Raw genomic sequence first — 25286 nt, 5'->3', positions numbered from 1 at the left:
AAAAAAAAAAAAAAAAAAAAAAAAAAAAAAAGTACTCACCAAAATGTTAAGCTAACTCTTCACAAGACTAAGAAGCCAGATAAGTGAAATTTTAAAATTATCATTATCTTCTCTTCAGTTGTGGATAACACATATTTATGATTAGTAAATTGATACGAGCTTATATACGGGTTAAAAGCAAATATCTCGGTGACAGCCTATGATCCCTTACGTGAAGGAAGTCCCGCCACAGTCTCTGGGTTCAATACAACAAGGGAAAAAAAGTAGCTGCCTCCAAGAAAGTGCGCTCTTGCCCATTCTCAACCATGGGTTGGTGTCATTTACTGTCCTTCAGACACTGAGGGCCGGTGAGAACGGCCCAATCAGACTCACAACCAGAGCGGAAGGGGCGGGCTTTCACCTGCTCCGTGGCCTTTGTAGACGGACCGGACCGCGCCATCTTAGGGTCGATTCCTAGGGTCCTTCTCTTCCGCTTTGTTGGCTCACGTGACTACTTCCTTCCCCGTCGCCCTTTGATCTGCATCGGTGGCAGATCCACCGGGAGATCGCTGGAACCCCGGAAGCCGAAAATGGTGAGTGTGTGCTCCGACGTCCAGAGACGGGAAGAGGCCGTGTGGAACCCTCGGGACCGGCCATGGCTGGGCCGGATCTCTGCAGTCGTCCCCGTAGTCTGCAGGCCCCAATCCCCCCGGTTGCCAGGTTTTCTCTGCTCTACTCTAGCATGGAGGATGGGCTGCACCTGCGCCCCGGGCGTCCTGTCCTGTCCCTAAGGGGTGACTCCGCCCTGCGCGAGAGGGAGCGGCTGAGCTTTAGGGCCCCTCTGGCTTCTGGGTGGGGTTGGGCCCCCTGCGCGACCCGGTAGTACTGTCTGTCCCCGCGGAGCGACTTCATTCGCCACCTGACCCCTCCCTAGCAGCCCTACATCTCCCCAGGTCGTGTAGTGAGGACCTAGCGGATCCTCGGATCCCTACTTCCTTGTGGGGTTACTGTGTTAGAGGAGCTGTCGTTCGCAGGGTCCCCAAAGCCCTCCTTCCCCCTGAGGGGTCACTCATTTTCTCCTGAGCTTTCTACGTGTGTAGGAAGTAGGAACCCAGAGCCTTGCCGCGCCACCACCAACACCACTAACCAAGCTTCCCCAGATCTAGCAGCATCCTCCTTAAATTCTATTCTCTGCACATATTTACCTTTCTTTTTTTTTTTTTTTTTCTGTCCTGAGGATTAAACCCAGGGCCTTAGACCTTCTGGTCACACACTAACACTGAGCTGTGTCCCTAATCCCAAACTCTGCAATTTTGATTGTGTTGTTTAATCCATCCATTTAATGCTATTCTTAATGTGGTTCGGCTTATATTGGCGTCTCTGTTGCTCTGAACTATACAAACAATTCTTACATCCATATGGATTTATCTCTGGATTTCGTTTGTATTTTTATTCCTTGGTATTTGTTATTCCATTAATATTGTTTCATAATATGTGTTAGTATCAGGTGATGATAGCTATGCGTTACTCTTATAATTCAGAAGTTTCTTGACTATTTCATATATGCATATTTTCATCTTTTGAAAGAATTTGAGCATTTTTAGGTTTTGGTCTCTTCTATTACAAATTATGCATATTAAAATTTTGATAATATAGATGAGAGGGAAATGGTCACTTGTAATGGATTTTATTCATCTGCACATGGTGCATGTAATTGTTTTTCTATGTGCCTTTGCAAATTTTTATTTTTTGTTTTCTTGTTTGTTGTTGTTGGTACTGGGGATGGAACTCAGAACTCAGGACCCTTGTGCTTGCGAGGCAAGTGGTGGAACCACTGAGCTAAATCCCCGGCCCTGCAAATTTTATTTTTTATAGATTCTGCGTTATTTCCTTTGTTTTGTTTTTTTTTTTTTTTTTTGGTACCAGGGATTGGACTCAGGACCTTGTTCTTGGGAGGCAGGCATGGTGCCACTGAGCTAAATTTCCGGCCCTGCCTATTTCCTTTTAATAACATGATATATGTGAACTATCTCATGCAAGTGACAGCTATATAAAATTGATGTGGAGTGTTATACTAGTTATGAATTGGATGTTTAATACCTAGAATGTGGCCTGGTCACGGAAAGTCCCCTTCCACTTCATTATATCTTTTTCTTGACTGTAGTTTCTCCCGTGCCCACCCGCTGGATTTTGTCTCTTTGTATCAATACTGCTACATCCTCATATGTAATTATGGCACACATAATTTCTGTACATCTGTACATATGGTGGGGAATATCAGCCACGCTGTTTGCCCAAATGGATAATAGCAACTCTCCATTCATCTTCAGTTCATGAGATTTCAGTTCTATGTCTTCATCGGTAGTGTTTGTTTGGCTATCTGATACGATTTTATTTTATGTTTTTCTGATTTCTAAAGATGTTGAACATAAATAACTTACATAAAGTGCCTTTTGCCTGCCTTTCTTCTGGAGTCTCTGACCTCTCCTTTATTATTTTTAAAGTGTTTGGTCATGTGAGACAGTAAGTTTCTCCCAGTCTGCTACTTCTTTTTGCACCCTATAATGATTTTGTTTAAATAGAATTCATATTTTAATGTGGTCCAAATTTATGCATATTTTCTCATTTAATACTGTTATGTATTTAAAAATAAATTCCTGAAACTTTTGAATGCCTTATAGTTTGCATTTATATTTAGGTTTTTTTTTTTTAACTCTGAAAATGATTGTATGATATTGAGAAGTGATACAGTAGTATTTTTTTGACATATAGATATCATATTTTCCCAGCAGCTTTCATTCAGAAGGGAATCTTTTTTGGGGTACTGGGGATTGAACTCAACCTTGCGCTTTCCAGGCAGGAGTACCACTGAGCTAAATCCCCAGCCCATAGAAGGGAATCTTTTTCCTATTCCTCTGCAGTGCAGTCTCTGTCAGTTAAATGTCTGAAAGGCAAGGATCGTTTTTTTGTTTGTTTGTTTTTGTCGGGGGCGGGGAGGGGGGGGATTGAACTCGTCCTTGTGCTCGCAAGGTAGGTGGCGGAACCACTGAGCTACATCCCCAGCCCGGCAAGGGTCTTTTTAAGTGTTGTATTTTTAATTCAGCTGGTCTGTTTATTAATCTCTTTGCCAGATGTATGCTGGTTTATATCATACAATTATGTGCTGCAAAGTGATGTTTTGGTTAGGGATGGATTTCTTTCATTTGTTTTGTTTGTTCTTTGAGGCAGGGTCTCAACTGTTTAATTTAGACTGGCCTTGAACTTGCTGGCATTCTTCTGCCTCAGCCTCCCACGTACTGGGATTACAGGCATGTACCACCACGCATGGTTTTTTAATAATGGATTGCTTTTAAGACAGTGGCTATAAGAAATAACATAAGTGTATGGTAGGCTGCCATCTGGTTTGTGTAAGTACATTCTGTGATATTTGCACAATGAATCATCTAACAGTGAGTTTCCCAGAATGTACCTTCTGTAAATGGAGGTGTGTGTGTTACAATTATATAATACATAATTAATATGTAATTCTTCATTATCAGATTAATTGCAACTCTTGTCGGTTTCATTCATCATTTAAAAGAACCAGCGCTTGGCATTGCTGCTCTCTCTGTGTTATGTTCATTTTCAGTATAGTTAAAATTTGTTCTTTTGCTAAGGACTGTCTTCGCTCTTCTTTTATAAAATTTAACTTTTTCTGAGCTACTGAGAGTTCATTAGCTAATGGATTCTTAATTTCTTTTATTTACTTAAGTTGGTATCTTTCCTTTATAACCTCGGGTTTACGTGCATCCTACTTTTTACACATTTATTGAAATATTGACATAAGTATAACTGACAGATTTGTTGAAGTATGACTGACATAATCTGCATATATTCGAGATATATTTTATCTTTAATATATACAAGCATCCATGAAGCCAGTACCACAGTTAACATAATTGACCAGTGTGTTTTTGTGTTTGCTAGTGCCCTTCTCTTCCAGGTGTATTAATTCCAGAGTCCTCTGTAGGATTCCGAGAACATCTATCTGTGATACGTTGTTCATTTTTTACTCGGCTCGCTTACATTGTATTTAAAGAGCTTTGTTAGAGTTCATTAATTAAACTGGGAAAGGACAAAGAAATTGAACCTCAGAGAAATATATGCAAAAAAGGTAAACTTGGCATGTGGATAAGAACACGCCATAGCCCCTTAGAGTTATCTTGGTTTATTGCACATTTGTCTCTGACCTTGCCGATGCCCTAACACAAAGAGCTATTTTTTTTAAATGGCTTCAGTTAACCTTGAAAGTGGCGAATGGCAGCGTGTGAGTGAAGCTGGAGCTGCCGTGGAGGCTCGGGGAAGTTAGAGAAGCCCGGAGCTGGGAATATGTGCTGAGGAAAGTCGTAGGCCGCGAGCCGTGCCAGCCTTAGATAGGGCGGGTGCAGTGCAGCTGGAAGGCCGTAGAAGCTGGGCTCACCAAACCCTTGGAGCTTGCATCTTGCCACCATGTGCCTCGGATGAGATGCTGATGTGAGTCTACAGGAGTTAATGTTTGCCCTGATGGGTTTGGTCTTGTTTCGGTCAGATAGTTTTCTATTTAATCTATTCCTCTCTTTTGGAATGGTGACATCTGCTCTGTGCCATCATGTCTCGGGAGTGTGCAGTTTAAGAAGGGCTTACACCTGAGAGTTGTCTTCAGTCTCAGAGACCGCATTTGGACTTTTTTAGCAGGCTGGAACTGATGAGATTCTATGCATTTTTCATTGTACAGACAATATTATCGTCAGTTGGGCAGAATGATGACCCTCCTGTTGTGTTTATTTGGTAAATAGTTGTCTTCCAGGGCGATGTGATTCAGTGATCGATCCTGATTATTAATCTGATGGGGTTGTAAGATTCTTAGGTGGTTGAATCATGGGGGTTCTATCTTTATCAGCAGAATAACCCGCTCGTGAATTCCTGGCTGAATAGGATAGTCAAAGGTGGAGACTGATGGAATGAAGTAGGTCCCTGGCGGCATGCTTTGAAGGGTATCATTTCTCTGGCCTTTTCCTTTTGCTGTCTGCTTCCTGGCTGCCATGAGATTTATAGCTTTCATGCACCATACCATTGTGCGTCATGTTTCTGCATGGAACCACCCAAGCAACAGGACCCATTGAAACCGTGACTTACAATGGTTTTCATCTTTAAGGATTTTTCTCAGGTATTTGGAACAGCAGCTAAAAGCTGACTGATACATATGTGTTTGATAGTGTTTAATTACAGTAGTTTAGAAATATTTATCTCTTCAAACATGTATCTTTATAGTAAAAACTTTCAAATTCCTATCTTGTAGTTTTTTAAATGTACAGCAGTACATTATTATCTATAGTTAACCTGCTGTGCAATACCATATCAAATTTTTGTGCCTATCTAATTTTGTGTGTTTTTGTTTGTTTTTTCTGGTACCAGGGATTGAACTCAGTCAGGACCTTGCACTTTCAAGGCAGACAGCGAAACCACTGAGCTAAATCCCCTGCCCCTGTCCCTATCTAATTTTAATGTAACACTTACTGATAACTTTTACCCTTCCATGCCCCTACCCTGTGCTCCTGAGTCTCTCATCACAATTGTGCTCTCAAGTTTGATGAGGTCAGCTTTCTTGTATTCCCATATAAGCAAAACCATACAGTTCTTTTCTTTCTGCTTGTCTTATTTTACTTAATATATTTTCTCCGGTTATTTCCCCATTGACATAAATTATAGGATTTCATTCTTTTCTATGATTGAATAGTGTTCCATTGGGCCTATTTTCTGTACTTGATTTATCTACTCGTACATTGATAATACTCAGTTTGGTTTTAGTTATCTATTTTTGGCTGCTTTGTATAGTGCTACAGTGAATATGTGAGTGTGTCTCTTTGATGTACTGATTTCATTTTCTTTGGATATATACCCAATAGTAGAGGGATTACTAGGTTGTATGATGTTTCCATTTTTAACCTTTTGAGGTATGTCCATACTTTTTACCACAGTGTCTTTACTAATGTATATTCCCATCAACCGTGTGCAGGGGTTCTCTTTTCTTCACATCCTTGTTAGCACTTATCTTTATTTTTTATCTTTATTTTTTAATTAATTTTATTGGCACATTTAAGGTATACAGTATAGCAGCATTCATTGTTGGAAATTTGTACCTTTACATAATCATTCTTGGTAGCACTTACATTTAGCCTGTTTGACATTAGACATTTTTGCTTGGGTGAAGTGATATCACTGATTTTTTATTTGCATTTCCCCCATTATTAGTGCTGTTAAGCATTCTTTTCATATACCTTTTGACCACTTGTGTACTTTCTTTTGGGGAATTTTTATTTAGATCTGTTGTGTACTTTTAATGGGGGTAAATTTGGTTGTTTTTTGTTTTTGCTTTTGAGATATTAAGAGTTCCTGTGTTTTGGATATCAACCCTTTGTCAACTGTATTGTTTATAAATACTTTCTTCCATTTTTGTATGTTGTCTGTACTTTTGATTGTTCCTTTGTTGTGAACATTTTGTGTGTTTTTGCTGGTGTTTTATGGGTTTTTGTGGTCTTATCCAAAAAAATCTTAGCATATTCCAACATCCCAAAAGAGAAAGCTTAGATTTTTCCACATTCAGTAATTAATGTTTACTGTTGGCTTATAATGTCCTTTATTATGTTGAGGTACCTTTCTTCTGTGCCTATTTGCTCAATATTGAAGTGGTATTGAATTTCCTCAGATCCTTTCTGCATCCTCTGACTTGTGTCTTTCTGTCCTTCATTCTGTATATGTCATGAATCATGTTTACTGATATGTTTAAGTTGGACTATCCTTGCATTCCTGAGGTGCATTTAACTTGATAGTGGTAAATAATTTTTTAATACCCTATTGAATTCTGTTTGCTAGTATTTGTTGAGGATTTTTGCATCTATGTTCATCAAGGTTATTGGCCTAAAGTTTTTGTTGTTGTTGTTGACTTTCTGTAGCTTCAGTGTCAGAGGAATATTGTTTGTAGATTGTATTTAGAATTCATTCCTCTTCTGTTAACTGAAGAATTGTTAATTAGTTCTTTAAATTTTTTGTAGAATTCATCAAGGAAGGCATTTGATCCTGGGCTTTTCTGTGATCAATTTTTTGTTTGTTTGGGGATTTGTTTGTTGGTTTGTTTGTTTTATCAAACTCAGGACCTTGCACTTGTGAGACAGGCAGCAGCACCACTGAGCTAAATCCCTGCCCAGTGATAGATTTTTAAATTCAATGGTCTTGTTACTGGTCTGTACAAGTTTTCTGTTCTATGTTTCAGTCTTGGTAATATGTATATATCTAAGAATTTGTCTATGTTTTCTATATTATTAAATTTGTTGACATTTGTTCATGCACAGTACTCTGTGATGATACTTTACATTTTTTTTATTTTTAAAGTTATTATATTATTCCTTTTTAATAAGTAGCAAGTGGCCCCAGGGACAGGGGACTAGGAAAGAGATAAAATGGTGATGCTTCAGCCCCATATCTCTTCCCCACTGACTTGTTTCCTCATATAATTTACAGATGTTTATATTTCTTTATTGTCAATCATAGTATTTCCTTTTTCATCTCTGAGTTTAGTTATGTGAGTATTCTCTTTGCTAATCAGAGGGTTAGTCTATTTTGCTTATCTTTTCAAAGAACCAGCTGTGTTTCCTTGATTTTTTTTCAATGTAGTTTCCCCTCAATTTCTTCCATTTTTTTCCATCTCACTTAATTCTGTTCTTATTTTTACCATTTCTTTTCTTCTGATAATTTGGGTTTTCTGCTTCCTTGAGTTTTGCAATAAGTTGTTTCTTTCTGATCTTTGTACTTTTTTGGTGGTGGTGGTTGTTTTAAAACCATTCGTTCCTCTTGCTGTTGTTTTTTTTTAACATTAAGTTTATTGGTGCATACATTATGATTGTATTTATCTTGGGAATTTGTACCTATGCAGGTTATATCTTGGTTCTTGTTTTTACCCCATTCCCCTTCCTTCCCTTCCACCCCTTCAACTCTCCCTATTTAAAAAATTTTATTTCTATTTTTTTCTTCTTTTCACATTTTTTACTTCCCTTCTTTCCTTTCTCCCACCCCCTCCCTACTTTTCCTTCCTTTTTGGAAACTTTTCTTCCTAGTTTTTATTATCTATTATACATTTTGGTCCTCATTTATTCTTGAAGTTTCTCACACCAGAAAAACTATTTGGCATTTACACATGTGTCCTATTTATTTCTCTTAAGAGTCTGGCCTCACTCTGCATCCATTTAGCTATAAATATCTCTAGTTTTCATTCTTTATAGCTGAGTGGTACTCCATTTTATTACACACACGCGGACACACACGCGCGCGCACACACACACATGCACGCACGCACACCTTTATCCAGTCACCATTTCATGGGCATTTGAACTGTTTCCAAAATTTAGCTATTACCAACTGTGCTGCTATAAACATGCATGCTCATATATTACTGTGGTTTGATGCTTTGAATTCTTTTGGGAAGATAGTCATCAGGAGAATAGCTGGGTCAAATGGGATCTCTAATCCTAGTTCTTTGAAGAATCTCTACACTCATTTCCACAATGATTGTACCAATGTACACTCCCACCAGCAGTGGAGAAGGGTTTCTTTCCCCCTCAGCCCCTCCAGCAGTTGTTGATGGCTTAGTTCTTGATAACAGCCATTCTTTCTGGAGTGAGATGGAATCTGTGTTAATTTTATCTGCAACTCTTGATTGGACCAGTGATGTTGGTTTATTTGCTGATTCTACTTCTTTGTCTGAGAAATGTCTATTCATTTCAGAAATGGATCAACCATCTAAGTATTGCACACTAAACCTGCTGGAAGATAGGTTAGGTAGAACTCTTGAAGGCATTGGCGCAAGAAAAGACTTTAAGAAGAAAACTTCAGTTGCACAACAACTAGCACAAAGAACAACTGGGATCTCATCTTCTCAAGCTTCTGCACAGAAAGAAAAAGCACAAACAAAATGAAGAGACAACCTACAATGTGGGGAAAATTTTTTACCAGCTCTTCCTCAGATAAAGGACTACTATCTAGAATTTATAAAGATTGTTTTAAAAATGAAACCCTCCCAAAATTTAAAGACCCATTCAAAAATGGGCTTCTGAAATGAAGAGATCTTTCTACTTTTTTGATGTGGGCTTTGAATGCAGTGAACTTCCCTTTTGGTACTGCTTTTGCTGTATTCTGTAGGTTTTGTTACTTTGTGTTTTCATTTCTATTTGTTTCAAAAAAAATTTTTTAAATATCTTTCTTGATTTCTTTTTAACCCACTGGTTCTTCAAATGCAAGTTTCATTTAATTCTCCTGTATTTGATTAATGAGCTAAGCTTTTTTAATTGATTTGTAGTTTGTATCATGGTCAGGAAAGATACTTGGTGTGATTTGAATTATAAAGTTTTTTTTAGACTTATTTTGTGACCTTTTAGGTGCTCTATCTATCTTGGAGAATGTCCTATGTGTTATTTAGAAAAATGTGTTTCCTGCATCTTTTCAGTATTCTGTAGGTGAATGTTGTATCCACTTATGGCAGCATGCCTGGTTTACAGATGGGTGTATACCTAAAAGTGGCCTGCTATAGCAGTACTGTCCCTTTCTGTTTCATGTCTGAAGGACAATGATGATGAAAGAAATGGACCATAATGGGCAGAATTTTATGCAATTTGCTTGGAAGGAAAAAATGGCAGAATGTGCAGCTATATACCACCAGTTCATGGGCTCAGGGCAGGACAGTCAAGGACTTGGAACATGATTGGAAAACTGATGACAAAGACATATAGATATAAGAGGGGTAGGAAATATGTGAATAGATTTCTCTGAATAGGCAAAGAACATAAAAGATATTCATGTCCCATGTAAGTGTTCACTAACAGGTGACCTCAACAGAAGAGGTCTTTAATAATCAAATAGACTGTATGACTTGTTCTGTGGAGTAGTTGAACTGTTTCTTCAGAGGAGAAACGCTGCTTATCACATCATGGAGCCAGAGAAGGGAGGAGTCAGGGAGAGAGATACACTCTTCCGAGTCATGCCCACAGTGACCTGCCTCTCCTAATCTGGTTCTGCCTCCTAACAATACATTCAGTTCAGAACTCTTCTTCTACATTGATGATATAGCTCCCTCATGATCCAGTTACCTTCCCAAAATCCCAACCCTAGTGCTTAAGTTTTGTGGACATTCTGTATTGAAACCATTAGTATTTCACCCCCAGCCCCCAAAAGATTCATTTACATCTCATTATGCAAACATACATGTAGTCCATCTCTAGGAGTCACCAAAGTTTTAAGAGTTCCAGCATTGCTGAAAAGTCCAAGTCCAAAGTCTCTTGAGTACTTGCTTCAGCAGTATATATGCAAAGTCACCTCTGAGCCTCAAGGCAGTTAGCTACGAGACCCTCCCTGTAAAAATGAAAAAGAATGGTAAACTTTTCCAATATAAAATGGTACAAGGTAAGCACCCCCATTTGAAAAAGGCGAAATAGGGAGACAGAAAGAAATTGAACCAAAGCAAGACTGAAATCCAACAGAACAGGCATTAAATCTGGTAGCTTTCTGTCTAGAATCCAGGGTACACTGTGGCAAGATGTCATTCCAAAGGGCTTGAATGACTCCAACCCAGTGGCACTGCTGTTCACTGCCCTTGTGCCCTCTCTTGTGCAGGAGTGCTTGTGCTTTCCTCAGCATACCTTCCACAATTTATGGTATTTCCAGTTTTCGGGAATCTACACTCTACTTTTGTTTTCACTCTTTCAGCTTCATGTACTGTCCTCATGGGCACACTGCCTGGTCTCCAAGGCTTTCTTCTGAAATCTGGGTGGAAACCTCCCTAATCCTACCACTCTGTATTCTATCAGTCAGTAAAACCACCACATTGATGGTGCCAAGATTTGCCCCCAGCTTGAGGAGTAGCCAGGCACTCTTTAATCATAGCTGCAGCAGCATCTGAAAATGGCTCTGAACATTCATCTCTGAACTCTTTATTGTATTAATTCATTGTATAGCACCACTGTCATCGAGTCCCCTTCCAAAAGCCTCTAAATACTTAAGAGTTTGGCTGACATTCCCTGTATAAACCATAATAGATATACTTTTATTTCCATTTCTTATTATGATATTCAAGGTTAGCTCCTTTAAATATATCTCCACTATATTCAGAGCCTTCCCTCCATTCTTTCTTCAGTCTTATTCCATACTTTGAACAGTTCTTGCCATGACCAAGTCACATGCAGTATTGAAAACATTTTCTTTTTGACAGACACCAGAATATGTTAGGACCTTAGATTTTTATTGAAAATATGCTTGGTTAATTGTACATCTGAAGAATAGAAATTTTCAACGTTTACTTTCTATCTAGACACTTCAACTGCCTTATAATTACAAATATGAATAACATCTCACTGACAGATTTGTTCACTTTTTAATTGTGTGGCTGTTTTTGTGTGTGCATAAAATATAAATAGCATATGATCAATTTTGTTTTGCTGTTTTCTTAACATGGTTTCACTGCTCTTCTCAGTTACAAAAAGTCCTCCCAACATTCTTTAACACTTTAAATAAAATGGCACTTTATTTTGGTCTTTATGTTTCACCTGTGTCAGGACCAGTTTTCCTCTCTCATTTTGTGTTGGTTCAAATTAAAAACATAGTCATGCTCACACAGTTAATGTGGTATTTATTTATTTCCTTATCTTTTAGGAGCTGTTAACATTCAGGGACGTGGCCATTGATTTCTCTCTGGAGGAGTGGGAAGACCTGGACTCTGCTCAGCAGAATTTGTATAGGGATGTGATGTTGGAGACTTATGGAAACCTGGTCTCGCTGGGTGAGGATAACTTCCCTACAGAATTTCTTCACTGTTAACAATTAATTTTCTTCCCTTTTTAGAATACTTCTTAGAATTTTCTGCTTTGCAAGAATAAGTTTCAGATTCCTGCTTTCAAAATAAAAATAGAGGTTTCTTGTTAGAAAAAAGAAAAATTTCATGTTATTGTCCTTTGGTTCCTTTTTTTGTTTCAGTTTTTTGTTGTTGTTTATTTGTTTGTTTGTTTTTGAGATAAGTTGTAGCTCAGGCTAGCCTTGAATTCATGATGTAGCCCCAGATTGGCTCAGATGCACACAGATCCTCTTACCTCAGGGATTACTGGTGTGCACTGCCAAGCCTAGCTGCTTTCTTTTTAATTGAAGTATCATATATCCTTTACTCTAGATTAGTGATAATACTAGAAATTCAGTGGCATAAAATATTACTGCCTATAATCTCAAAGCCCAATTTTGCCCAGTTTTAACTTTGAGCTAGTAATAGTTAAAAGTAGAACTTGGGGCCAGGGATTTAGCTCAGTGGCCCCACACCTGCTTCGCAAGTGCAAGATCCTGAGTTTGTTCACTGATAACAAAAGAAAAAAAAAGGGGCCGGGGATTTAGCTCAGCGGTTCGGTGGCCTGCCTTGCAAGCGCAAGGACCCGAATTCAATCCCCGGTACCCCCCAAAAAAAAGTAGAACTCAGGATCCGCGAATTGAAACTGCTTTCTACGTATTCTAGTGGATCAAAATGGAAATGGCATCTGGAGAGATAATTTTCTTGAATGTTGTATTATTTTTTTTATATTGAGTACATACTGGGAGATAAATGTCAGTAGTTGCTGGGAAATATTAAAGCGAGTGTCATTTACTATTTTCCAATGAACAGGTCTTGCTGGCTCTAAGCCATACATGATCACTTGCCTGGAGCAAAGCAGAGAGCCCTGGAATGTGAAGAGACAAGAGACAGTAGTGATACACCCAGGTAGGTGGGAGTGGGAATGGATGAAGCAGAAGACACAGGTGAGAGATCCAAAGTCTAAAAAGGAAGTTAGGCTTTAAAATGTGGATTCAGAAGCTCTGTTCCATTAGAAGTGATTCTCAGAAGTGAAAATGTATTCCTCTTGCTGTCACAGGAGTATGTGCCTGGCCCTGTGTTCCTAATGCTGTTAAATCTAAAGAGAAGTATCCTTCTCTTCCAATTATCTTCTTATTTCCTGCTAAGAGACCCCTGCAGTTAGATTCTAGTCTCTTGCTCAGTATGCGATGCGAGGCTGAAGAAAAAAATACACTAAAGACAGAACTAAGAAAGAAAGCAGGGACTGGGATGGCCAAAGACCTCTGTCAGTCACAGCCACTGATTTTTGTTGTTCATCAGTTGGGATAAAGGTGCTTTACGTGTACAGATGTGCAGTTAGTGCAGTTACTATGGAAACTAATGCGGGCAAGGCTTTAAAGAGAAGAAATAAAGCATTCTCAAATTAGAAGCAAGATACGGTTGTAATTAGAATATTGCTCTTCTGGTTATGAAGGCACTAATTGTGACAGTGGAATTTGGGTGCGAATTACTCCAACCTTGGCTATGCATGTTACCTCATATTAGCCCTACAACTTCATAGGCCATTGCTCTAGACTCGACTGTGGCTGTCATTGGAGAGGTCACATTGACCTGGGCACTACCACGGAGCTCATAAGATGCTTCTGTGAGTCACGTAGCGTCAGTAAGACTCTCTTGTTAAAGTAAGCCAGTTGAGAGATTTAACTTTACAGCCTGCACTGCATATAGCATGCTTTGGGCATAATCAACATTACGGCTTTCTGCAGTTTTCTGTAAGGTACCTTTTCATAGGCTTTCATAAACTGTGCATTCATATTTTTAATTAGTTCAGTTAGCTCCCAGTTTTTATTTTATCTTTAAGCTTGCTGACAATTTTGATTTTAAATCTATCATCTGTTTGTTTATATCAGCCCTGAGCTTGCTAAGCACCTTTAATGATCTATTTGTTCATTTGATTACTTCGTATAATTAAGCTATATAAATTTTTTTTTCCTCTCCCTCCTTGGCTTTGCTTTTAGGGTGTCAGGATTTGGGGGAGGCATTTTGTTGCCATGTTTTCTCATGTTTGTATTTTTTTTTTCCCCCGTGAGAGTTGAGAATCAATTACAGTGGAAAGTTTGTTACTAAAGACTTCTTTAGTTGGGTGTATACTTTCCAGTAATGTGATCTTGGCTTTGTTTGCCTTTTGGTATTATCTCAACCTCTTCATCATACTCAGTTGAATAAGATCAGATCTCATTACTGTTTTTAATGGAAAGAATCCTTACTGATTATGTAAAAATCAGATTTTACCATACATCAGTTATGTACTATATTAAAATTTGTTTTAGCAATTTCACCCTTTATAGTATCAGTACCACTTGCAGTCTTCAGTCCTTCTTCTAAGAGATTGGGATGTGGAGACAAAGAGAGAAAAAAAAGGAAAAGATCAGGGGTTAAGTCAGTAAGAACTGAAAGAGGAAAAATATCAGTCAGTATAAAGCACACAGGAAATCAGAGTCTGTTGGAATTGTTTTAAAGCTGTAGTAAGGACTAGTTTTGAGAGCAGTTGAGAGAACATGGGAGCAGAAGGGTTGCAGACAAAAAAGATTATAATTAGAGTTTGATAATAACTGTGAGGTTGTTGGAACATGTTAATAAGTTAGTGTTTAGCTTATGTTTAGAGGCCCAGTTTAATGGATCATTTTGGTGAGGGTTGACCTCTAATAATGCTTGTGTTAATTAGTTAGATTTAGTAATTCTATCACCTGTATACTTCAAAATCTCATGATGAACATGACAAATACATATGCTTTCAATAATTAAATGGCAATTACATTTTTTTAAATGCAAAAATCATTTTTCAGGGCCACGGATTTAGCTTAGTTGCACTACCCCTGCATGACAAGCACAAGGTCCTGAGTTTGATCCCTGGTACCAGAAGAAAAAAAAGAAAGAATGGGTGCAAAAATCATTTTTCAGTCTCTGTGGTGGTATGATTCAGGAAATACTGACACCAATCAGCTCTTCTTGAGATTATTGGAACTTTTGAAACTTGTTTTCTTCACCTGTGTGTCCTTTAGACTTGTATATGTGTTTCTAGTTAAAAAAGATCTTGAAACTTATTCTCTCCTACTGCTTTTGACTGTGTTACTACTACCTTTTGCTAATGTAATAAATGCCTCTTATTTCAGCTGGCCTGAACTTTTTGTTTGTTTGTTTGTTTTTGGTACTGGGGATCAAACTCGGGACCTTGCACTTGGGAGACAGGCAGTGGAACCACTGAGCTAAATCCCCAGCCCTGGCCTGAATTTTTAATGAATTCATCACTGTAACTTCCTCAACTGGCTATACAGAAATCTATTTTCAAACAGCCTCCAGAAAAACCAGAAATATGTCCGTATGTTACACTAGCTTCTTTCATTCTTGAGCAAGAAGAAAGTGGTTTTTCATAATTACACAGTGCTGGCAGGGGTAAGGGGAAAAAATGAGAATCAAGACTTGTCATGTAGAGGTACAAGATCCCAACAATGAATGTAACTGTATTGTATCCCTAAAATGTACCAATAAACTCAATTAAAGCTGAAAAAAAAATAATAATAATTACACAGCGTTGTATCAGGAGAAGAGCTGTGCTAGACAAAAGCAAACTTTCCCAGCAACCTTCTTTCCCTCTATTGTATGACTCCTTTGTGTTGTGGTCACCTAGTGTGCTGTGTACAGTTAACTATTTGGAATTTTCACTGAGGTAATCTGGTCAGTATATTATTGTTAGGTTCATATATCTGTGGAAGAAGAAGACAGGGCCTTACGTTTAGTATTCTGCTGTCCTACTAATACCTTCAGCTTAATATATGTATATAATAGTACTGAGAATGAACTCTCAGGCCAAGGATTTAGCTCAGTGGCACCAAGCCTGCCTTTCAAGTGCAAGGTCCTGAGTTCAATCCCTAGTACCAAAAAAAAACAAAGCATGGACCCTCAGTCCCTATACTGACCTATACTGAGCTATATTCCAGCTTTCCAGCCCTCTTCCCCTTTTATCCCCCTCCCGCCTTTAAAGACTCTTTCCCACTAATTCATGGGTTGGGCTTAAATGTGCAGTCCTTCTGGCTCAATGTCCCCAGGTGGTGGGATTACACGAATGCACCACCAAGCCCAACATTGGTATGCTTTTCATATATATTAGAATTGTAAACTGTATGCACCTGAGTCTCATTTGTGGCATAATTTGTTATTCTGATTTCTTTCAGCTGTGTCTTCTTATTTTACCCAAGACATTTCATCAGAACAGCATAAAGAACACTCATTCCAAAATGTGACAGATGGAAGATACAGAATTTGTGGTCATGACAACTTACACTTAAAAAAAGAATGGGAAAGTGTGGGCAAGTGTGATGGTCAGAATGCATGTTATAATGGATATAATAAATTTATGACAACTAAAGAAAGCAAAAACTTTACTGCCAGCAGAGATCAGGAATACATAGTATCTCCAAAAAAACCTGAATTTATGCCTGCTGCTTTAAAAGACCCATGTGTTTTTGTAAGTCAACATTCACACCAGATTTTGAAACATGCCTTTTCTCTCAAAGGAAATTTGGGAAATCTAAAGATGAGACCAGTCCATGCTTCAGTTGATCACTTGAAAAATTTTAAATGTAGGATTGGATTAAATTTTCAGGCATTTGTTTTAGTAGACAATAGATTTAAAAGTGATGAACAAAATCCTAAATTTAATCAATTTAGTTCATTTATGAAAGGTTTGTTATTCTGCAATCAACAAAAAGGTCTTCCCTATACCAAGTTGTACAATTTTCATAAGTATGGAAAATTATTTACCCATCAGTTATTGCACACTCAAAATCCAGATATAGATATCTATAAATGTATGGAATGTGGCAAAGCTTTCAAATGTTCTTCAAACCTTACTCTACATAAGAGAATTCACAGTGGAGAGAACCCTTACAAATGCAGAGAATGTGGCAATGCCTTTAATAATCGCTCAGACCTTACTCAACATCGAACAAGTCATAATGGAGAGAAGCCATACAAATGTGAAGAATGTGGCAAAGCCTTCAAGTGTTGTTCACACCTTACTCGACATCAGAAAATTCATACCGGAGAGAAGCCATACAAATGTGAAGAATGTGGCAAAGCCTTTAATTGCTGTTCACACCTTACTCGACACCTGAGAATTCATACTGGTGAGAAGCCCTACAGTTGTGAAGAATGTGGTAAAACCTTTAGACATGGTTCAAATCTCACTCAACATCAGAGAATCCATACCGGTGAGAAGCCTTACAAATGTAAAGAATGTGGAAGAACCTTTACTCATTGCTCAACCCTCAATCAACACCAGAGAATTCATAGTAGAGAGAACACTTACATATGCAAAGAATGTGGCAGGGCCTTTAATACATTCTCAAGCCTTTCTATACATCATCGAATACATACTGGAGAAAAACCTTACAAGTGCCAGGACTGTGGCAAAGCCTTTAACTTTCGTTCTGACCTTAATAGACATAGGAGAAATCATAATCGAGAGAAGGTATACAAATGTAAAGAATATGGCAAAGTTTTTAATAACTGTCCTAATCTTACACAACATCAGAGAATGCAAATGGGTGAGAAGCCCTACAAATGTAAAGAATGTGGCAAAGTTTTTAAATATTTTTCACACCTTACGCGGCACCAGAGAGTTCATAGTGGGGAGAAACCCTACAAATGTAAAGAATGTGGCAAAGCCTTTAATGAAAAGTCAAAACTTTTTCAACACCAGAGAATTCACACAGGAGAGAACCCTTACAAATGTATACATTGTGGCAAAGGCTTTAATAACTGTTCAAGCCTTACTCAACATCAGCGAATTCATACTGGAGAGAAACCCTACAAATGTAAAGAATGTGACAAAGCCTTTAACAGTTGTTCCCACCTTACTCGACATCAGAAAATTCATGAAAGGGAGAAGCCTTGCTGATGAAAGAATGTGGCAAACTTTTTTCCTGTTGCTCAAATTTTACTCAACACTAGATAATACATGCTGTATAGAATTCTTACAAATGTAAAAATTTTAGGAAAGACTTCAGTAATTGTACAAACCTTATTCAACATCAGAGAAACTGAAAACCCTAGAAATTTAAAGAATGTGGTAAAGCCTTTAGTGGAAGTTCAGTCCTTATGCAAAATGATACTATTTAAATTGTAGAAACTATTCAACTCAGAACCTAAAAATATTTTAATTGGATAAAACTTTTACAAATGTATAGAAATCAAAACTTTTTAACGTATGTATGATTATAATATGTGTAAAATAACTAGAGAGAACTCTTATAGGAAATGTGGCATGACCTAACTTGCTCAAAATGTGCTAGACATCATTAGTTGATGTGGGAGAAGGAAATTCTCATCACTGTCAGAAAATAATGCAGGTAATGCCTCCTTGAAGGGATATAAATTAAAATGAATTCATGTTTGGTTTGGTTTGGTTTGGTACCAGAGATCAAACTCGGGACCTTGCACTTGGGGAGGCAAGTGGTGGAACCATTAAGCTAAATCCTCAGTCCAATCCATGTTTTTTAAATAGCTTCACTTTTGAAAACTAAATGAACAACTCAAATAAATCATTGTATCAGTGGAGTAAGATTGCTTCCTGATGAGTTTTAAACTTTTTTTTCAGAGAATATACAGGAAGTTTTTTAAATACTTTCTTGCATTTATTTATTTATTTATTTATTTGTGGTACTGGGAATTGAACTCAGTGCTTTTGCAATGAGCTATATGTATAACCTTTTTTATTTTGAGACAGGATTTCACTAAATTCCTAAGTTACTGAGGCTGGAATTTTGATCTTCCTACCTCAACCTCCCAATGTATTGATTGGGATAATAGGTGTGTGTCACCAAGCTGGGCTTATTCTTGTAAATTACATTTTTATTTCTCATACTTTTGTAATTACTGGGAAACTGTAATGCTTAAAGGAGTATAATGGTAAGCCCTAGATTTTTAAAGTACAATTTATAAAATTTTGCCTTCTGATTGTTTTCTGAAGCCTACAAAGTATAGAGAAACTTTAGTATTCATTTACATTAACTAAAATGTACAAACATTACAATCTAATGATAAACCCTACACATAAGAGAACTATAGAAATACTCCTTGTTGGTATGAATTTGTATGTTTGTCTGTTGAAAAAGGACATATTGATACAAGATTATTCAAACAGTTGGTAATTTTACTACAAAACCAGAAAACTCACATATAATGAAAGACCTGTTTACACTGAACTCATTTACTCAGAATGCTGTTTTATTTGCCTGTCACTTGTGAAAGACCTAGTATGGCTTACTTGATGAAATTTTGTTTATATGTCCTGTTTAGGAATTTTAAGAATAATTTTTATAATATCTAATGGTATTGAGAAGTTAATTTGAAAATCTAATTTCTCAGTGAACATGTTGTTAATTTTTATTTAATTAGTTTAACTCCACTTATTCTGTCTCAGAATACTTTTAAGCCATTTGTAATGTATTTTTTTAATTTGATAAGTGACATCATACAAGTTAATGAATTTACTGAGATAATTTGTTCCGGTGAAAACTGGGGAGGCTTCATAACTCATGGAGTTGCTTTAACATTTGTATGAAAAAAAACAACAGAGCTGGATGTCACTTATTTATAAAGAGTCTCCATAATTAGAAAACGATTACTGACTGTTATGAATTTATTGATGTATTGTAAAAAAGGAAATATCCAATGTGAATAAATGGTACTTACATGTGGAAAGATGACACCTATTCCAAGGATACACAAACTTTCTGAATTTAAGAAGAGGAATTTTTTTTTCATTTCCTAATATTTAGAATGTTATCAGTTCTGGATTCATTTGTGTAGCCTTGGAACAGTTATCCTCACTTCCACATGCATAACTTTTATTTCTTCAGCCTTGGTGCCCCCCCCCATGAAGCAAGAATGTGTGAGAAAACTCCATACTGTTGTACATAGTGGCTCCACTGATTTCCATACCCACAACTAGCATGTAACAGGTCTCCTCCCTCATCATCAACAGTTTTCATCTTTTGCATTTTTCATAGTAGCCGTTCTACCTACACTTGCTATATCTAATCGGTAGTGTTAAGCATTTTTTCTTGTGTATTTTGAACATTTCTGTCTTTTGAGAAATGCCTGTCTGTATATTTTGACAATTTTTAAATTGCATTATTTGGTTTTTATTTTTGTCATTAACTTTTTGATACTCTGACATTGCTAATAACGTGTTAATTTTAGGATGAATGAATAATGTATTTAGAGTAAAGCTCACTATGTTATGTTTCCTCAGCTTATACTTTGTCTTCATATTTACTCTTTCATAACTTTTGTTGCTTTCCATCAGGTTTTTATTTTAGAGCTTGTAATTATTAGTCAGGCCTTTCTGGAATAGTCTAAAATTTCAGTTCTTAATCGCAGTCCTCATCATATTGTTACATTATAAGGGTTGAGTTCAGCCTTCATTGACCAAAAGCTGGTAGCGAACAGCAATGTGCATGGTTGGAAAGGGGCACATAAATGCAGCTCCTATTTCCATTTTGTGGCAGAAATTTATGTTCTTGGCAAGGGCAAGCACCAGAAAGCATGAGAGGGGAAATCATACTTTGGTTTCCACTAAGGAAATTCATTGTTCTTATACCTCAACTGTGATAAAAGCCAGGGGAGGGTGATCTTTATTGTATCATGAAGTTATTCTTGCTGTTAGTGTGGAGGTATTGGATGAAGGGTTTGTATGAATAACATTGAAGTAAATTCTTAATATACATATGTGATTTGTTGAGGTGATCTTGCCTGGTTTAAAAAAAAAGAAGAAGAAAGGAAATATATTTTAAAGTGCAAGTTCCCATCATTACCAAACCACTATGAACATAAAAATTGGCAACTAGCCTTTAAACTAGGGAAGCCTCTGACAGGTGTCTAATTTCTTCCTGGGCTTCCAACTTGCCTTCCACAATTTTTGGGGTCCAGAATTTCCTTTCTCCCAAATCAACCTGTAGCACATTTGCTTTTTGTTCTGGGTCACGAGTTGCACTGTGGGCACTGAAATAATCTAAAAGGATCGCAATCATCTGTTCAAGCTCTTTTTAAGGGACCTAATGTCTTCCAATTTAAAACTGACTTAGATACTCTATAACCCAGAAACCCGACAAAACACTGTCAAATCAATTTATTTGGCTTGAGATGGTTGACTTCAGCATCCTCTTTCTAAAAAGATAAATGTGGGCCTGGAATTTAGCTCAGTGGCACCACCACCTGCCTCGCAAGCCCACAGACGCAAGTTTGAGCCCCCGTACCCAAAAACAAAGCAGAACAACAACAAAAAAAAATGTGCAGCAAGCACCCATTGATTTAACATCTCTTAAGTGCCCTAAACTTGTAGTTTCACATTCTCATTTTAGGGCCTAGGAGTTTATAGTAAAATAGTGTACATGGGAGCAAGTCTCTGTTTCCTCTTGTTTTAGCAATGAAAAGAAAGAATACTATTTATATACAGAGTGAATATAATGCTTGGCCTCTGCCTAGGATCCAAAGCCATGACAAGATTTTTGTGCTAAGGGTTTATAACAATACCAGAAAGAAGGAAAAAACCCAGGGAAATCATTTGCTAAATGAAAAGAGATCAGCATTTTCTTTCTAAAGGCAAAAGCAGTCTTTGGGTTGGGATTGATTGTCTCTGTTTTGTCTCCTGACCTGCTGCAACATGTATGGTTCCTAGTAATGCAGCATCTAATTAAAAACAAAAGAACCAGTATCAAACCAGTGCTTACAGTGTCACCGTACTATGTCTTCACCCACCATCAAATGGAAGTGATTCGTGAACCATACCAGTTTTTTGGAATCCACAAATGCCCCGTAATTAACCACAAATATATTGCCCATGAGCCAGGTACTCATGTAATCTTTGCACACATTTTACCCCAGAGTTAGTTGATTGGGGTGAGGACTGTCAAACCTGGATGTAGAAGTGGTCCTGCAAGCAACAGGTTTCTTCCCAATTCTGACAGCAAAAACTGGAATCTGCTTCATGGTGAGCTACTTGGGCATCAGACCAGGGTTACTAGAGGTACTCTTGTGAGCGCCTGGAAGCCTTGGGCTATTATGCTGGCTGGCAACCTCTTATAATCTTCCTTGAGCCAGTACGTAGAGGGTGAGCCATCTAGAGTGTGTCCTCACAAGGAATCCCCCTGGTTAGTGCCCATAAGTGCATTCATGTGGTTTACTGTTTCTTGTCAAACTAATAGATAACAGTTGCTTCATTTCTTATTCCAAAAAACAAAAGAGCTGTGGTTCCTTCCACGTAAGGTATTTCATAATAACAGCAAGTGGGTTACTTGAATTCAGCATCATGTGGTCAGTAGGAAGAATGGGTGGTGTATATGTAAAATTATAGTTGTATTGTGATGTGTTTTAATATCAAATAGGCAAAAAGAAAGTTACATAGATTGTTGGGGAGTTTTCTTTTGTGCATACTTAGGGAGGACCTAATACTCCAGTGTAACAAGTCTAGAGCTCACTGCTCAAACTGAGGCCTTATGCAGGTCTCCTCCCACCCTTTAATACCCCCCATAAAACAGCAACTGAGACTTGTCAGTGCTTCTCCCATCTTGTTAGTATTCATAATTCTTACAAATCAAAAAGCAGGCAAATAGGACCAACATTCTGAATGTGCTGGTACCTTAATTTCTGTCTTGTTACATGCTAGGTTTATACAGTTTTCCCACCATTTCTTCAGATTCAGTAATTGTTGTTTCAGAAATGTAAATATAACCTCAATAATATGAAATCCCTCTGAACTACTTAAAGGCCCTCTCTTTGTCCAATTCATTGTTAGTTCTCACTCTAGGTAGGCTTCAAAATCAATGCTAGGGGAAAAATTCGAAAGATGAACGTTACAATCTAAGTACTAATATGAATTATGAGATTACTTGTACACAGCTTGTGTATTATAGATTCAGCTTTCTCATCAGACATGCATGCTCAGTAAATATTGCATATGAATACATGTTTCACATATGTAGAATTAGACATAAACTGCCATATCTAGCCATCTATATACTAAAGGCCAGCAAGTGTCATATTTCAGAATAGTGATTGATACTTTTTGACATAGGGTATTTGGTTGTAAATTGGCCACTTTCTCCAGCTTAGTATTGATAATGGGTTTGGGACTTCACAGGGACCTCGTTAAAAATGCCAGTTTATGAGCATTTCTCAAAACTAGAAAACCATGATTCCTTAGACTGATCCTGGAATACCAAGTGGTTTATATGTGCAATGAAGTTGAGAGATAGCGCTGCTGTCAGCCCATTTCCAATTTATGTCACATTACCAGTTGTAAGAAATTCTATCACCTGTGTAATCCCCACAGATTTTGTTGGTCTGAGTGGAAGCATGAATGTTTTACTTACTGCTCCTCTTAATTGTTTAGTGAAAAGCACATAATTGTTTAGAGCTAAGCACAAGATCTTCCATATACATTTAGGACACTTGAGTTTAGTCCTTGCCAATGGCCGGTGACAAGCAGGGCTTGGTATGCATGATTTGAAAGGGACAGGTAACTGTCACCCATATAGCTACTTCTGCAGCAGAAATTGGTTTGGCAGGAAAGAGGACCTGCAGGCCTGAAAGGAGAAACTGACATTTTGGTCTCGTATAGGAGCTTGTGTGTGTGTCCGTGTCTGTGTGTGTGTGTGTGTGTGTGTGTCTGGGTTCAAACTCGGGACCTTGCACTTGCAAGGCAGACACGGTGCCACTGAGCTAAATACCCAGCTCGGAGCTCAACTATAATGAAAGCCAGGGAGGGCTGTCTACTGTTACAAGGTCATTTCTCTGGCTGTGTGTAAAGGGGTTATGCTGATAATCACTTTCAAGTAAATTCTCAGGATGAGTGATTGGTTGAGATAGCCTTGCTTGCCTGAGGAAGAAACAAGGAAAAGAAGAGTGAAATGCTTGTTATCAGGTAAATGTGTCCTGGCTCAGGTGGTTGGCCAGTCTCTGTCCTGAAGCATTAGGTATGTAGACTATTCTAACCATTATTGCTTTGTTTCTGCTGTTCTGCCTATTTGAGTTTGTTCCCCATTTTTGGTTTTTTTTGTTATGATAGTCAAGGTTTTTTTAGAATACTTTTCATTGATATGCTGGAGCATTCTGTCCATGCTGTTCACCACAGCATCTTATTGCCATGAGAAGTTTTCTCCATGGATTTATGAGCTACAATTTTGGATAGTTAACCATGGAATGTGTAGATATGCTATGGCTGTTCTTAATGAAATAAGTCCTGTGGCACCGGTGCAGAAGAGGAACACACAATGTTTAGATTCCATCTGGATGTTCCATCAGTTCTATGTAGACAAGTCTTCCGATAATGTGGACTTGAAAGCATGAAGTTCATTGTATTGAATGCACCAGAAAGTGCTGAAAGAAATCTGAACTATAAAATACTTCCTAAAAAGCTAAGCAAATACTATGCTATAGAGTATTGAGGGCCAGGCATTTTGCTCCATGGTGCTGCGCCTGCCTTGCAAGCTCAAGATCATGAGTTTGATCCCTGGTACTGGGGGAAAAAAAGTATTGTGATTTATAGAAGATGAGAGACATAATGTCTTGAACTTTACATAATGATTTGGCTTAATGATAAAGATCAGGTGAAGCTGTGCTAATTACTTTTTTGCAGCTATATCACCAGAGTGATTATGTTCCCTTTGTATATATCAGTACCACATAACAATATTCTATTGCAGCTGATTTTTAATTCATTGATTTAGTTGTTCTGTGCCAGACTCCTCCTTTGTAAAAATAAATGTTTTTGTTTATGCTTTATTAAGTATCTTGGCATTATTTGCTGATAAATGCATATGCTTATCCATTCAATATAGAATATTCCCTTAGTTTCCTTTTGCTTGTAGATTGCTTTGGAAAGCAGACATTTGCTTAGTGCATATTCGCTTTTGCAAATGGAATTTATAAAATAGGTCTCAGTCCTGTAGGTTTTTGTTTTATGTCACATTACAGATGACCTCTATATGTCACGAGCCGCTTGCCAGCAAGAAAGCACGCAACACTCAGGATCCTTCTGAAGCTTCTTTATTATCTTGGGAGAAGGTCTAAAGCTTTTACAAAAAACCTTCCTTTATATATCCTGCTAACTATATTAACTCGACAGAAACAAGAAGTTACAAGATCACGACTATAGCACATTCCGATCACTATCAGGGGAACAAACTTCAGGCAGGGAGCAACCATAAAAGCAATGTCGCCATCCCAGAACAAACATCTTGATCAAGGATGACTTAAACAAAGAACTTCTGCAAATAAGCCACAATCCCAACACAGCTCAGCAAACAGGAGACTGAAATTCCTCACGATGACTTGGCAGCCTGCAGTGTCTGCAGACCAAAGCACTCCACAT

The 25286-nt window shown here is 37.8% G+C and overlaps 1 protein-coding gene and 1 long non-coding RNA gene across 2 annotated transcripts in view; one reads left to right on the top strand and one right to left on the bottom strand.

Annotated features, from left to right (window-relative positions):
- The window catches only part of LOC104866420, a 1978-nt gene extending 1555 nt beyond the window's left edge, over nucleotides 1-423 (bottom strand). Inside the window, exon 1 of the long non-coding RNA XR_781452.3 lies at nucleotides 40-423. This is a non-coding gene — a long non-coding RNA (uncharacterized LOC104866420). The remainder of the gene's footprint in view (nucleotides 1-39) is intronic.
- A 76-nt stretch (nucleotides 424-499) lies between these two features.
- On the top strand, nucleotides 500-17944 carry LOC104866421 (zinc finger protein 85). The gene is given in 5 exon segments (XM_010630326.3): nucleotides 500-572; nucleotides 11692-11818; nucleotides 12683-12778; nucleotides 16084-17802; nucleotides 17805-17944. Coding segments are annotated over 5 exon segments (2004 nt in total). The 5' UTR covers nucleotides 500-569; the 3' UTR covers nucleotides 17864-17944.
- Nucleotides 17945-25286: the final 7342 nt, after the last annotated feature.

The sequence above is a fragment of the Fukomys damarensis genome, unplaced genomic scaffold (genome assembly GCF_012274545.1).
Source record: "Fukomys damarensis isolate Sample0158 unplaced genomic scaffold, DMR_v1.0_HiC HiC_scaffold_5, whole genome shotgun sequence".
Classification (NCBI taxonomy): domain Eukaryota; kingdom Metazoa; phylum Chordata; class Mammalia; order Rodentia; family Bathyergidae; genus Fukomys; species Fukomys damarensis.
The sequence above is the reverse complement of the archived record's forward strand: the minus strand, read 5'-3'. Positions and strand labels throughout refer to the sequence as shown.